General features: G+C 37.4%; 2 protein-coding genes across 3 annotated transcripts; one reads left to right on the plus strand and one right to left on the minus strand.

Moving 5' to 3' along the window:
- The first annotated feature begins 584 nt into the window (after window positions 1-584).
- On the plus strand, window positions 585-12,755 carry ift74 (intraflagellar transport 74). Of its 2 annotated transcripts, XM_026291782.1 has the most exons (20): window positions 585-694; window positions 1,531-1,664; window positions 1,834-1,975; window positions 2,135-2,183; window positions 2,747-2,845; window positions 2,924-2,984; window positions 3,239-3,298; window positions 3,487-3,548; window positions 8,700-8,838; window positions 9,128-9,190; window positions 9,526-9,669; window positions 9,888-9,928; window positions 10,000-10,079; window positions 10,376-10,429; window positions 10,860-10,957; window positions 11,148-11,274; window positions 11,363-11,526; window positions 11,701-11,826; window positions 11,976-12,036; window positions 12,328-12,443. In XM_026291782.1, the coding sequence occupies exons 2-20, from the start codon at window positions 1,536-1,538 to the stop codon at window positions 12,441-12,443; spliced, it is 1,815 nt and encodes a 604-aa protein (XP_026147567.1). In that variant the 5' UTR covers window positions 585-694; window positions 1,531-1,535. The 2 variants fall into 2 exon arrangements, with proteins under 2 accessions (XP_026147567.1, XP_026147566.1); XM_026291781.1 differs by lacking the exon at window positions 585-694 and having other exon boundaries at window positions 1,536-1,664; window positions 12,328-12,755.
- On the minus strand, window positions 4,105-8,319 carry LOC113121386 (leucine-rich repeat-containing protein 19-like). Its single transcript, XM_026291783.1, has 7 exons — window positions 8,263-8,319; window positions 7,671-7,768; window positions 7,324-7,565; window positions 7,084-7,195; window positions 6,649-6,736; window positions 5,759-5,950; window positions 4,105-5,137 (listed from the first exon to the last, which is right to left on the minus strand). Exons 2-7 carry the CDS (start codon window positions 7,758-7,760, stop codon window positions 4,839-4,841), a joined length of 1,023 nt encoding a protein of 340 aa, XP_026147568.1. The 5' UTR covers window positions 7,761-7,768; window positions 8,263-8,319; the 3' UTR covers window positions 4,105-4,838.
- Window positions 12,756-14,541: the final 1,786 nt, after the last annotated feature.

A 14,541-nucleotide genomic window follows, 5' to 3' on the forward strand; every position in this document is an offset into this window, starting at 1 on the left:
ATTTGCTCATTAAAGTAGGCTGCTCAAATCTTTCACACTAACTTTGACTGTAGATAAACTTTCAGACAATCAGACTTTGGATTTATAAATCATTTTCAGTTGCCACACTAACACTTACCTGTACTAGTATCTCTAGTATGTGTTACGTGTATGTGTTAGTGCCTACTCACACTGGATTTTAACATCAGTGCATTTTGAGTCAAATGATTAGTAGCAGCAGGTCTGATTGGGTGATAGCACCACCTGCTGGGCAGCACCCAGGTGCACACATATTGCTTGAAGTCACTATATGAAGCCAGTCTATAAAAATAAACCATAATTACAGGCTTGTCAAGAAATCCCATTCTCCTTTTCTATATTCAAGAACTTTAATTCACCTACAGCCACCTTGTCGGGTTGCCTGTATTTTCAATCAATGAAGTAATTTAACCACAGTGCATCTAAAATGTAATCATAGATATCTAGTGTAGTGGAAACAGTCTCACAAGACCCTTTCCCCGTGACATGTGGTTTACGTCCACAGTCAGTTTAGTCTGCATGTTTTTCCTCTGTTGGACGGTAGGGGCAGCAGCACACGTTGTAACCATCATAGAAGAAGAAGATGGTTACTAGGGTAACGGTAACATCACGTCTAGCTAGTTGCTGAGCTTCTCTGGACGTTTCTTTTTGTTTGTTGTTGACATGTTTCTCTGAGGTAAACTAACTAAACAGTTAATATATATTCTTACTTTATACGCCTATACTGTCGACCGCTAACGATATTAGATTAAGGTACGAAACACTTATAGAAGCTATAAGCTAACACTAAAGCTAATGCTAACGGTGCGCTAACATCACGGATTGAAAACAGTTGAGTTTAGTAACGATAGTATTTGTTTTAGACAAAGTTATCTCTGTGGAGATGCCACATAGGTGCGGTGACAGTATATTAACCGAGCAAGGTTTGTGGCAGCTGATGTTTTGGCAAACATTTTCATATAACGCTGCCTGGTGATTAAAATGACGATCGTTTTAACAGGCGTCGTCATCTAACGAGCATTTTCTTAGCAAAACACGGTGATAGGAATTGGTGGTGCAAATGTAATTGTTGTGTGTTGGACTCACGCAAATTGTGCGTCGTTTAAAATAATTTAAAACTCTCCTCAGCCGTGAAAGATCTTGAACGCTTAAAAGATAACGTTAGTATTAAAAGTTATGCCAAAATGAACAGAACCCTGAAGTAGAGAAATGACACTTATGAAAGAAAAGGAGGTTCTGTCGGTGTGCATAGTTTTCGATTCTCAGGGATATGCAGTCAGACTGTTGTGCCCAGACATATCCCATATATCCTGTTTTTCCCTGCCATACTCTGCTGCATTAGCTGGACCTGGTGTGTTCAGTAAATTAAAAGTTACTCATTTGTCAGAGACGATATTTTTGAGTTTTCTGCTTGACTAAAGCAGCAAATTTCGACTCACAAGGCAGCTCCACAATTGACCAGTTACTGCTTTTTCTTACTGCTAATATGTCCGTGTTGTTACTATGTTTTAGTCATCATGGCGAGCCATCGGCCTCCTTCTAGCATGGGACGGCCAGTGAGCCGTAGTGGATCTGCAGTCCATGGTCTTGGAAGACCCCCAACAGCCGCCCGGCCGCCTGCTACAGCTATACGTGTCACAACAGGGGTAAGTCCACCACAGTTTGGAAGGATGTTATTATTTAATAGACTTATTATTTCCAGGCAGCATTTCATTACACAATCAGTAAATGGAACTGTCCTTAAATCTTGCAATGTTGGTAACTAGTTTTCTATAAATTATCAAGTGGCATTTTATTCTTTCATTTTGAATACAGATGGTACCAGGTACAAGTGGGCATCCTGGTATGAGGAGTGGTATCCCCATCGGCACCCCTGGAGTCCTGTTAGCACAGATCAAAGTGACTGACAGACCTGTCACCCAGCAGGGTCTCAGTGGAATGAAGACTGGAATGAAAGGTAGGTTTGACGTAAGCTTGTTCTTTTCAAATGGAAAGACTTGTAATTTCATTATTATAATCAATAGTGCTAGTCACATGTTAAACCAGATATCACATTGTTACAAGTCTCTCGTTCCACTTCTTGCTACCCCATTCTTCCTCCTTTCATCCCCAAAAGGACCTCAGAGACAGATTCTGGATAAGTCCTACTACCTGGGCCTCCTCAGGTAACTTCATAGATTAAGTTATGGCATCAGGTCATGTACACGATGATTAGTAGGCATGAAGAAGATTGGGAAATTTGTTTTCCAATATCAGGGTTTTCAGAGCAAAATTGATTAAAATATGAATATGTGGTCCTATATTGTGATACTATAATTAGGCCAAGTCATTTACTTAGCTCAAAATCACAACTTTTCCATTTACAATCTGCAAAATGTTATAATTACAATGAACATAGTAATATTATAGTTAACATATATGAATCCAGATGGACTATAAATTACTCAGTATATATTTTTGTTCAAGACAAAACAAGAAAGTGAGTTGATCTGGGTGATAATACTGATGTGGATTTGGTTGTTGTAACCTTTGAATACAGTACTGTGAAGAAAGATGTTTTAAGGGGTGTGTTACAATTAGGTACCACAAAGGGAGAAAAATGTTGAGTGAGACATCACAGACCTTTTTAGTATTACAGCAGTTGTTTCCAGCATGTCCACTATTAAACGTCCTGTTGTTACATGATTCATTTTACCATATGGAAGTGAGTTTTGTTCTTTTGCTTCAGGAGTAAGATTAATGAGTTGTCCACAGAGACAAGCAAACTGCACAAAGAGATTGATAATTACAACCAGGAGAACTCTGTCTATCTCTCCTATGAGAAGAGGTGAGTGGTATTTTTATTACTTTGCATGAAAAAAAAAAAAAGTCAGATTATTAAGCTTCTGTTTTCTCTCCCCTTCAGAGCTGAAGGCCTGGCTGCAGAGATTAAGGATTTACAAGGCCAGCTTGCTGACTATAACATGGTAAATAGTTAAAAACGAAACAGGTATTGCTATAATGGCTAAAATCTTTAGTTTGTAAAGAGGAAATATTTTATACTTTAGGTATTTAGCCTTAAGAATTCACAGTGGGATCGCCAATTATGGTAACACCAACTGATTAATTATAGTTTAGGGTCTAGGTTACAACAGACTGTGCCACCCTTATCAAACACATAATGAGTCCTGTTGATATCAGCTCTAGATTCAAATGAATTTTGTGTAATTTGTATTTCCAGCTTGTGGACAAACTCAACACTAACACAGAAATGGAGGAAATGATCAATGACTACAACATTGTAAGTATACTGTGTAAGCAATATGACAGCTTTACTGACATTTTTTACCTAAAGCTAAAATAGATGATTAGTCAAAGATATGATTTAGCAGGTTAATTTTAGGTAAACAGTTGATAAACTGTTTCTGACTGAAAGTATGTTAGAAATACTTCATCATTGCTTCCATGTTCCTTCCTCTCTTGCTTCAGCTGAAAGCCCAAAATGACAGTGAGGCTGAAAGTATTGATGGCATCTTCACTGAGAGGAGAAGGTAATTTAATGTCTCATAACTTTTGTGATTCGAAATTGCCCATAGGAGTGAGTGTGAGTGTGTGTGGTTTTTCATCTATATGTCCAGCGAGTGCCCCTGCCTTTCGGCCGAAGAGAGCTGGGATATGCTCTAGCAGATCCCCAATAATAAGAATTATTTATATATAGATAATGGATGGATGGATATTAAACCTTGGCTCCTCTGAAAAATAACTGGTGGTTTGATTGAAATAGATTCAGTTCTAATTTTTACATAAGAATTTTAAAAGGATAAAAAATGTAAAAAATTTGTGTGTTGTGTATTTTTATGCTTTTAATGATTATTCAGTTATACTGGCCAGCATTCAACTAATGGTTCACAGAAACCATTAATAGAAAAACTACCCAGACACAGACAAAGTAGCAAAGAGGCTATTCCCATGTCAAAAGTATATGTTTATTTTATGTGTCAGAAATGACAGAGCAAAACCATAATGTTTTGGTCAAAGACTATTATGAACACAAGTTTTAATTGGTACTTTTTAGGTTGAAAGTAAACATTTGGAACTATAGCATTTTACAACATGATATGATGTAATTGATGCATAATTAGTAATGTTCTGATCAAGATTTTGGCTGAAACTGAGTCTGATCTGATGCTTAAACAGTAAAAGAATGTTATGTGCAGATATGTTCAATAACGCACAGACAGTTTGTTGCTTCAGTGCTGCCTTCGCACACACACACACACGCACACACACACACACACACACACACACACACACACACACACACACACACACACACACACACACCACATGTTGTACTGTTGTCTTTGTGGGGACATATATTAATTAATGAACTCAAACCCCTTACCTTAACCTTAACATCACAACAGATAGCCTAACTACAGTCCTTACCCTAAGCCTAACCCTAATTCTAACCTTAACCCAAAATACATGCTGACCTCAAACAGACCTTCTACTATGAAAAAGGACCAAAATGTCCTCACTCTTATGGTATTAAACCCAAATTGCTTGCCATACAAGTACACACACACACACAGTGTGTGTGGATCATTGGAGTGGGGTACAGAATAAACATCGAACAGTTTTTGCTGTTATACCTACATTACCTTTGTTTTGTCAGCAAGGCGAGCATGACCTGTAATCTCAGTTATATTATTATGATACTATAACTCTATTATTAGGTAGCCATATATACTAGGTAAAAATATATATATATTATGATTTGTTGATTGACAATTTCCTTGTTACTCAGGTTGCAGTGTGCTTTTACCCTCTCTTGTATGTCACTCTTTTCTCTTGATGTATGGATCCTCAAAATACTCATCCTCCTCGTCTTCTTCCTCTATTTGTTCTATTTGTCTGAAGGTAAATGTTTGATGGGTCCCTGTCTTTGAGAGAGCTTTTGACGCAATGTCCTTCTCCTCATCGTTCTCTTGGTTAAGCTGCTGATGGCGATAGTTATGTAAGAGCTTATACCAAGAAGGGCCTTTGATGGCACATACAATGAGTATGAAGGTAGTTAGTGCCAAGGCTGCAACACATACTGTAAACTTCCATGTGTTTCCAAGCACAAGGATATGGTCTGGGGAAGATAAGGAGGCAAGATCATTCTGTGTGGCTTGTTATATTCAATGTGAAAATTCACATACAGTATCAGTCAAAGGTTTGAAAACACCTTCCCATTCAATGACTTTTCTTTGTAGATTAGCACTGATGACATAAAACTATAACACCACACCTTTGGAACTTTGGAAATGTTGTAACCACAACTTAGTTTCCTTAATGTACCCAGTGTTGGCCTTGATGCCAGCTTTGGAGACTAGTTGTCAACCTATTTTATTGATTGACAAGTTTTTTTAAAGTTTTTTTTTTAACTAAAGAATTCTGTATTGGAAAAAAAACAGAAACTCTATATGTACAGTACAAAAATATACTGTGTTCAACACTTACTACATAATGAGTTTTTTTCATAGTTTTAATGTTTTAATTTCAGTATTATTCCCTAATGTCATCAGCAGTAGTTACGGAAAATTTTCTGTTGGCCTTGAACAAGTGTTGTTATGTGGAGACAACCCTGATCTTTCTGTCTTGAGATAAACATTCAATGAGAATGTGTTTTCAGTCTTTTGATTGGTACAGCATGTAACAGAACCAATGAAGTAAAAGAAAATATGAAAAATATCTACATCTCTTTTTGACCCACCTTTGGTGATGTTGTGGTTCTGGATCGTGGTCTTCAGAGTAGTGGATGTGCTGAAAAGCTCTTGAGAGTCAACTGGTTTTTGTGGTTCTGTAGTAACGGTGTATGGTGGTGATGGGTAACATACAGCTGTAGCATTCAAAAGATCATTTCCATCCTGCTTTTCTGGTGAAACGCATGTGGCTGGTGGTCCCCCTTTGGAGCCGCACATCACATGTAGAAAAAACATGTGCTCATTTTATTGAGCTCACAAGCTGCAGGAGATTGCTGATACTACATTGTTTGGGGTGGGCAATAAAGTTGTTATTTACTTTTAGTAGTATTGGTAAAAGATTTAGTCATTCCATTGAATCATTTGGGGTTATGTCTTTTTCTAGTCCCATTGAGCTCAGCTAGGTGGTTGAGTTGATAGTTGCTATGCTTTTACAGGACTCAGTGCTGACTGGGGCTTGCAAAATGGAAACAAAAACAGCAATTCTGCACTTTCTGTTCTGGTGGTGCTTGCTCAGGACATATCTGTTGGGTTAATAGCTAAAGTCCCTTGATATGATTTTTTTTAATTGTGATTTGCTGCTATACAAATAAATTTGGACTGAAGTGACTTGAACGTCACTGAAGTGAGGAGGAGAAACTGAAAAAGGCAGCCTGGTTTTATCTCATTGACAGGTCTAAAGTCTCTGTAACTGCTCAGGACGGTGGAAGTGTTTTTTTTGTTTTTTTTAAATAAATTCTGTGGATGATCAATCAATATTTTCAATCAGCCTTAGTATTTTTACTACCAATGGATATTTTAATGAGGCCTACACCTAAGGAGTTTATTTCCTAAACCAGCCTTGATAATTTGGCTTCAAAACAATACATGAAGTTGAAAACTGTCTAATGAAAATTATTACCAGTGGTGACATGTTGTGCTTTGATCTCTGCAATGCTGTTTAGCAGTGGACAGGAACAATTCCAGGGGTTTTCTTGGAGGTGCAGTGTCTAATGGGACCAGAAAAGATTAAAAATTATTAATTCATGAATAATTATCTGATTTACACTGACTAGGCCATGTTAATGTGTTAGTTACAATACAATACTAATAGGTAAGGTTGAATAACACAACTTATAGAACTTAGCAGAAGAAAATGCCATAAAATCTGGTGTATTTACTCAATGCTCAGCTAAACTCAAGTAGTAAACAGACTGACACATATAAATATGTTAGCTGTTTTCAGTGTTTTGCTGTGTGTACATACAGTAATGGTATGTAACAAATATAAATTATGTATATTGTATCTACAAGAATATGATAGATTTTTGTTGAACATGGACAATGTTAATTCCACCTGTAGATGGCTTAGTCCTCTGAAAAGCTGTGCAGGAAGACTTGTCAGCAGGTTGTGGGACAGATCCAGTTTTTTCAGGGCATATAGGTCAGAAAAAGCCTCAGGATGCAGGCTGCAACAACACAGAGAGGAGCAGAAACAACTGTACTAATTGCTGTAAGCAAAATGTCACAGTACTTTCATGTATAAATCTAGAACAAAACATCAATCATGTTTGTTTTTATTTTATTTTGTATTCACCTGCTTATAGTGTTTCTGGAAAGAGATAGCACTCGGAGGTGTGGAATCACAGAGAAGTATCTGGCTGGTATAGAAGTCACCAAGTTTCCATCCAAATGGAGTTCTACCAGGGTGGGATAACTAGCCAGGGCTAGTCGGTCAGTCTCATCCAGAGTAATCAGGTTCTTCTCAATCATCAGCTTAGTAACAGAGGAGCAGTTGCCACAATAAGGAATGGCTTTTAGAAGCTGGTTGGTCTTCTCCTGATGGATGGACAGTTATTAAAAAAAATTGTATCTGACACTTATCGCACAAGAGACACAGTAAAATACATTATCAAAAATGCAAAAGAATATAATGTTTCATACCGGTGCATCCACTTCCACAGCCTCAATTATATTCATGACTATCAATGCAGTCAAACACAGCAGTGGGAGAGGTTGCAGGCACTTTTCCATTATCCTATCTGGAAAAGAGACAATTGAAAACACTATGGGTAGCTAATACTTTATTTGGGAAATGGGCTCTGTTTTGCATTGGATGTTGAGATCAGCCTGCCTGTGCCTAGTTAGTTTTAAGTTCTGACCAGCAGTCCAGAAATCACTCACCAAAAAAAAAAAAACCACTAACAAAAGAAAAACAGCAACTTGACTGAGTTTTCTTCCAGCTTTTGAGTTAATCTTTATGGTAAAACACCACTTTACTAACCAAGTCCATGTTTGACTAATCTGTTTTGCTGTATACACATCCAGGCAGTCTTTTTTTGGTCGTGATATCTTATGGATAGCAGTGCATGTGCACGTTTCTTTGAACCCATATAGGTACCAGTATATGTGTCAGCTGAGTAACATTTATACAAAACAATCCTCATCATCTGTTCATGACCTTACTGCTGTTTTAGTATTTCTGCTCTCAGAATTTCCTATTCCATAATTATGAAAAGTAACTGAGAACACTTACCTGCACTCTACGAGCACTAAGGTGAACTTTTATTCAGTTGTGAACAGCAAGCGGAGCAAATGACCTTTGTTCCTTGTTGTAAAACCTGAAGGCTGACTTATCTAGAAACTATTTATAAATGAAGTCTGGCCTTACCTTGTCCATTCTGTCTTGCTTTGGTTAGAAGCTGTTTTTCAAAAGGCAGCCTGTTTGAGAGAAAATTAGGGTTGAAGGGAGGGAATAAACAACATAGGGTAGAAGAATTTATAATTTTGGGATCAGAAACTTTTACTCAGTGTGGAATTTGGTTGGAGGTGCTTCATCTTTGTAGCTATCTTATCTAATCTGTCTTCTCTAATTTGTTCTCTCCCACATTTCTCCATCTTGCACCATGATCTATTTAAGGCAAAGTAAAAATGAAAAACCTCTCTCTGCCCTGTTTTGTGTTTGCTGTGCAGAAGAGAGGAGGCGATCAGGGCGATTGAAGAGGAGATCAGAAGGCAAAAGCAAGTTGCCGATGAGGTTGTCCAGTCAATGCCAGCTGCAAAGCAAGAGAAGTATTTCAACATGGCAACAGCCAATGAGGAACTGCTACAGGTATAGCTGTAGTTTTACTCTAAACCTGTTTAATATTACTATTTTGCTTAATATTAATTAATTACATTAGTCATTATTCAGAATTAAATTAAGGAATATTATCCTCAGAGAAAACTGAGTGGTGGATGCAGTTTCAGGGCAGAGAGGTGATAAAACTATTCATAATAATATTAATATTATATTACTAACATTTAGTTTAACATTGTCACTATCTGTGACACCTTACAAATTAAATCTATTTAATGTGCTTTTCATATTTTCCATGTAATCTTTGCTTTTTATTTATCAGGAGCTAACTGTTCTCCAGGAAGAACTGGACATCCTGATAACCAGGAAGGAGGACTATGAAGCAGTGAGTTGTGGGCAGTTTGTTACCTGTTACATAGTCATGCCAACCAAAATATGAAAGATATACAAAAACAGTAGGGATGATAAATATATTGCATTGCAGCAATATATTTGTCATTACATTTAGGCAGTGTATAACAGTCAACACAAATGTTATTATTAGTTGATCATTAAACATGGCTGGGAGCTGGATAAACAGTAGAAAATGGCTTGATATGAATCGATCCACTCTCCAAAAATAACAAATTTACATAAGGTCAAAGCTCTGGAACAACAGTAACATTTCTAGCAGCTGTAGCATTTGTTCAAATGTTTTATCTGGCAATTTCCTCTGTGCAGGAGCTGGCCCACTCGCAAATAAAACAGGAAGTGGTACGGCTCCATGAGACACTGTCTGCACTGGAGGCAAAGCGTGACATCATGGAGGCTGAGCACAAGAGCCTAGGCTCACCCCAGGAGGAGAGAGAGAAATTATTCAAACAGGTTAGCTCCATAAACAGCTAAAGAATGTGAGACATCGCAAACATATGACATTAACGAATTTAATAATAAAATTTAACAGGTTAATAATATAACAGTCCCTATAAAGGGACACATGATAAGGCTGAAAATGATGAGTTTTAATGACAACCCAGAGTAAACATTGATTTAAATTCACAAATTTGACAATAGGTTTAAGATTTACGATCTTCTGTTTTCAGGTGAAAGAGGACAACCAGGAAATTGCTAGCATGGACAGACAGTATGTATTTCTATTAATTATTAAGTTGTTTGTAAACTTGGTTCAGTGTAATGATCTGTGTGTGTGTTCAGGCTTACAGAGATCAGAGACAGGACCAGAAAAGTCACAGAGGAGATCCAACACCTTGAAGAGGACTCGGAGGAAGCTCATGGTAATACACTGGATGAACCCCTTACACTTCACATTTCTCTTTTTAAATTTTATTGTAATTTAGCATCTTATGTTGATGCAATTTCACATTTTAACACTGCAGTTTTGTTGGCATTTATCCACTTTAATTTCACATACACAAATAAAATTACAGGATTCCACCTCTTTATAAATTTCAGCTATTGGAGCCTTCAAATTATTTTAGTTTGTCTCTGCTTTGGCTTTTTAGTGAACTCCTATGAACAATGAATGCTTCCTGATAAACGTAACGACAATAAGACTCTATTTTTCTGTTAGGGGAGTGTCAACAGAAATACAAGGAGCTGAAGAGGAAAGAGGAAGAAATTGACCGTAAGTTGGAGTTTTGAGTAGAACTAGATAGAGGCAGTATTGGCAATCTCCAATATCAGAATATATTATTTTTAATAACGTCATATTTAAAATGTACTGTAATGTCATGTTGACAGGTCAGGCTTTCATTTAGTAAATATAGACATCATAGTAATGGCAATGGTTGAACTATGGACTGTTTAAACTATTGGTTCTACAGCACATGAGCAGTTTGGGGGCTTCTTTTGTGGAGGTGGCCGGTTTGGTGGAAGTTCTGTTTGGTTTGGTACTATTAAAAAATACTGTACGAATATGGCACCATCAATGTACACAGTATACACAGGGCCTTTTTGGGTACGGCCACTAGGAGTCACTGAAGTTAGAATATTGATTTACATATAAATATATGCCGCCTTTATTAGGTGACATGAACTTTCATCCTTTGTTTTAGGTTTCCTGGAGTCGTTTGAGGAGTCCAGGACTCAGGAGCAAGAGAAGATGACACAGAGCCAGGAGGACATCATCTCCCTCCTGGAACACTGTAGCCGGGTGAGGAAGGGACCAGGAGAGTTATTCATAGTGAGAAGGAAGGAAGGGATATAAATCAAAAATGAGGAGGTATAAGGACAAGAAGGAATACAGGGATGGAGTAGCTGGTGACAGGCCAAAAAAAAAAAAAAGAAATATCAGGGAAAAAGACAATGCATGAAAGACTAAGTGTGTGTGTCTGTGTATGTAGAACATGTTGCGGCTGCGTCAGGTGGATACAGTGACAGCCAGTGAGCTCAGGAACATGCAGGAGGTGCTGGTCAGCAAAGAGACAGAAATGGTCCAATCAGAAAGTACTGCTAGGGGACTGGCAACAGGTCAGTAACACATACACAACCCCAGTTAAGGGTACCTACTATAGAAACAAGGCAAACTAGCAAGTACTTGTTGACTTTCACCATCCAGAGTCTCAGCGTCTGCAGCACGACCTGGATAAGGTGCAGCAGCTGGAGGGGAAGATCACAGGAGAGCTCAATACCCTGAAGGAGCGTGTCAGTACCATGGAGTCCGAACTGCATACCTACAGAGACCTGGACACCCTTAGAAAGACAGCTGAGGAGAAGAAGAAGGTAATACAGACCACGCTGCAGACAGAGATGATCTCAAGAGATCACAGAGAAATAGACATTAAAGTGTGTCGCATTGTATGTACATTCCCAGTCCCATCAGATTACTGAGACAACAATATGAACTACATATATGACAATCTATAGTCAACCCATATGGTTCTTCTTCTGGTGCAGAGACTGCAGGGGGACCAGGTAACCTTGACTCAGTGTCGGGATTCGTTCAGACAGCTGCTAGAGGAGATGAACCAGAAATATGAAGCTTTGAAGACCAAACTGCAAGAAAACGAGACTCATGCTCAGGTTAGAACATTTCACGTTTTACTTTCAGAAATGTACTAGAATTATAAAGGCACTCATTCCTCCTTTAGTTCTTTAATGACAAGACATTTGTACCATTTTATATATGTGCTAATCCTCTTTTTAATGTTCCTGTGTGCTTAATGTTTTAGCTGGCTAACCTGGAGAGGAAATGGCAGCATTTGGAGCAGAACAACTTTTTAATGAAAGAGTGTATCCTTTAGAAATGTTCATCACCTCCAAGGAGGACAGCTAAGTGAACTATAAAAGCCCTTCATTAATTACACCAGTGCTCAAAGTAGCTGGAGTCCCAGAGAACCTCTGCTTTCATGTGCTGCATGTAAATTGAATTATGGCGTTTCTGTATTCAGAGCACATTTCCATTAACATCTGTGCTTTCACTGTCATACTGTTAGTTATACAAATCGTAGCTTCTGGAAATGTTCTTTCAGTGGTTGTGTTTTACCCTGAACCACTGGGATCTTTCCTTTACTGCAGCATCAGTCATCGCTTCTAAATCCCAGGAGAGTGACTACGCCTCAGTTGCTAAGAACGTCTTCCAACAAGTGGCCGAGTCCAACAAGAATCTCATAGACTCGCAACAAAACAACAGGAGTTAATCACATGTGAACATTTGTTAGATTTAACACAGGCTGAGAACACAAATGTCAATGACATTGGTTAGAAAACAATGCAACTTGTCTTTTTGCTTCTAGTAACTCTCAGATTCATCAGGAAGTGAGTTTGGGCCCAGTATATTAAATTAGTTGTACAGCTTATGCTTCAGTTTGTGAAAGTGGCTTTTTTTTTTTTTTTTGGTTTTGTAGCTGCTTGTTTTGCCTGAACATATTTCAATATCTCAAAGTTTAGACACATTTATCTACTGCAGTTTGTATGTAAGAATACAGGAAATTAAAATATTGATAAAATTATGTCAAAAGTAATCGATCACTCAATTATTCACATCTTTCCAAAAAGATGGAAAATTATTTTGATGGTTTTCAGGATCTGTATGAAAACAAAAAGTGACCAATCCCGTTCTCCCCTACTTCAACTGATACTGATAAAATGTCAAAGCTTTTACATTTGAAACTGAAAAATGGGAAAACAGTTAAAATGCAGCTCATGTCCAGTGAAATAATCTTAACAAATCCATTGTTATATTTATTGCTTTTAATTACAGAAAACAATCAACAGTTTTGCATAAAATCCAAATTCCACTCTAGAAATATATTTGACCTTACCAGTACATAGATATCAAAGAGTAAACATTGCAACTTGGGGTGGCAGCAGAGTGACCCCTTGCAACCATACAGTACAGCATCCAGGTCAACAAAACCACATTTGGGTTGTTTGGTGCAGCCTCAGGTATTTACACTGGAATTCCCTGTCCATCAGCTGTGGTCGGACAGGTCCACTGCTTATAGTCACTGGGCGTCTTCTGATCCACTTTAAGCCTCAAACAAGACAAACAACTTTCTAGGAAACGGTTTGGGATCTTCAAAGTGAAACTGGATGAAGTCTGTGCTAACAGCAGTGTGTTTGAGGGTGTTTACAGGTTTACATTAAATATCTCATAGTCTCCACCACTGACATCTTGTCACAGTCACTTTAAGCATCCAGGAAAAACAGGTGTGTATACATAAATGTATTATTTACTCATGCACTGCTCTAAGATTAAGCAGAATGTCCACAAACCCTGAAAACAACCAAAGAGCAGCCTGAGAATCCGTTTCATATAATTAGGAGAAACTACACTTAACAATTGAGAGCATCACTGGAAAAAAATACAGTGGTTTAAATGAAGTACTGCTGCTTCAGTAACAGAAGGAATATCTGAGATTCTTATATAGACACACTTCACTATCAGCAGGCTATGAGATGTTCAATGTCTCAGTTGTTACAAAACATGAGAACTGTTAACATCAATCACACTCTCCTAAGTTTTCAGAATTAAAATAGGAAATATTTTGTGTAAAATATAGAAATGAAACAATATGTGAAATAATGAAAAAACAAAATGTATCACTTTTTTTCCCCACAATAGAAATTTCAATGTTAAAAGTTTACATCTTCAGCTATAAAGCAGCTACCAGGTCAATGAATTTAACACTCTCAACATAATGTCATCAAATCTGTGTCTGTCGTTATAAATAAACAGATTAACTGACTTCTTCACCTGTAGGCATAAAAAAAAAAAAAAAAAAAAAAAAAAAAAAAATGCTTTCCCTGTAGGCCAGTTTGTGAGTCTGGATTCACTTGAGTGAAGAGCCAGTGTTAGCAGCTTGGCAAAGTCTGACTTTTTCTCTTCACTGAAATGTCTTTTTCTGAAGAACATCTTTAGACTCAAAACGCATCAAGCTAAATAGCGGAAAGAAGATATTTCAGTTTATTAAAAGTAGCATCTAAAGTAAACGATTCAGAATTAATTTGGCTACTTTGTCCTTGCTCAGGCTTACAGGTGCTAACTGGCAGCAGATGTTTGTTTTCTCAACAGTGACAGCACCACTATCAAGAAAAGTGGCATGAAATAAAGTCAACTCACAATGTGGGGACAAGCCATTATCACAAGAATGCAAAAAAAAAACCTACATTTTCAAATTAAAATAAAACTAAACTCACAAGAAAGGAGATTGATGAAATAACATCTAATAATAAATTGATTTTTTTTATTTAAAAAAAAAAACACTTTCATTTTTTTCATAACTTACAAACTAC

The sequence above is a fragment of the Mastacembelus armatus genome, chromosome 20 (genome assembly GCF_900324485.2).
Source record: "Mastacembelus armatus chromosome 20, fMasArm1.2, whole genome shotgun sequence".
Classification (NCBI taxonomy): Eukaryota; Metazoa; Chordata; class Actinopteri; order Synbranchiformes; family Mastacembelidae; genus Mastacembelus; species Mastacembelus armatus.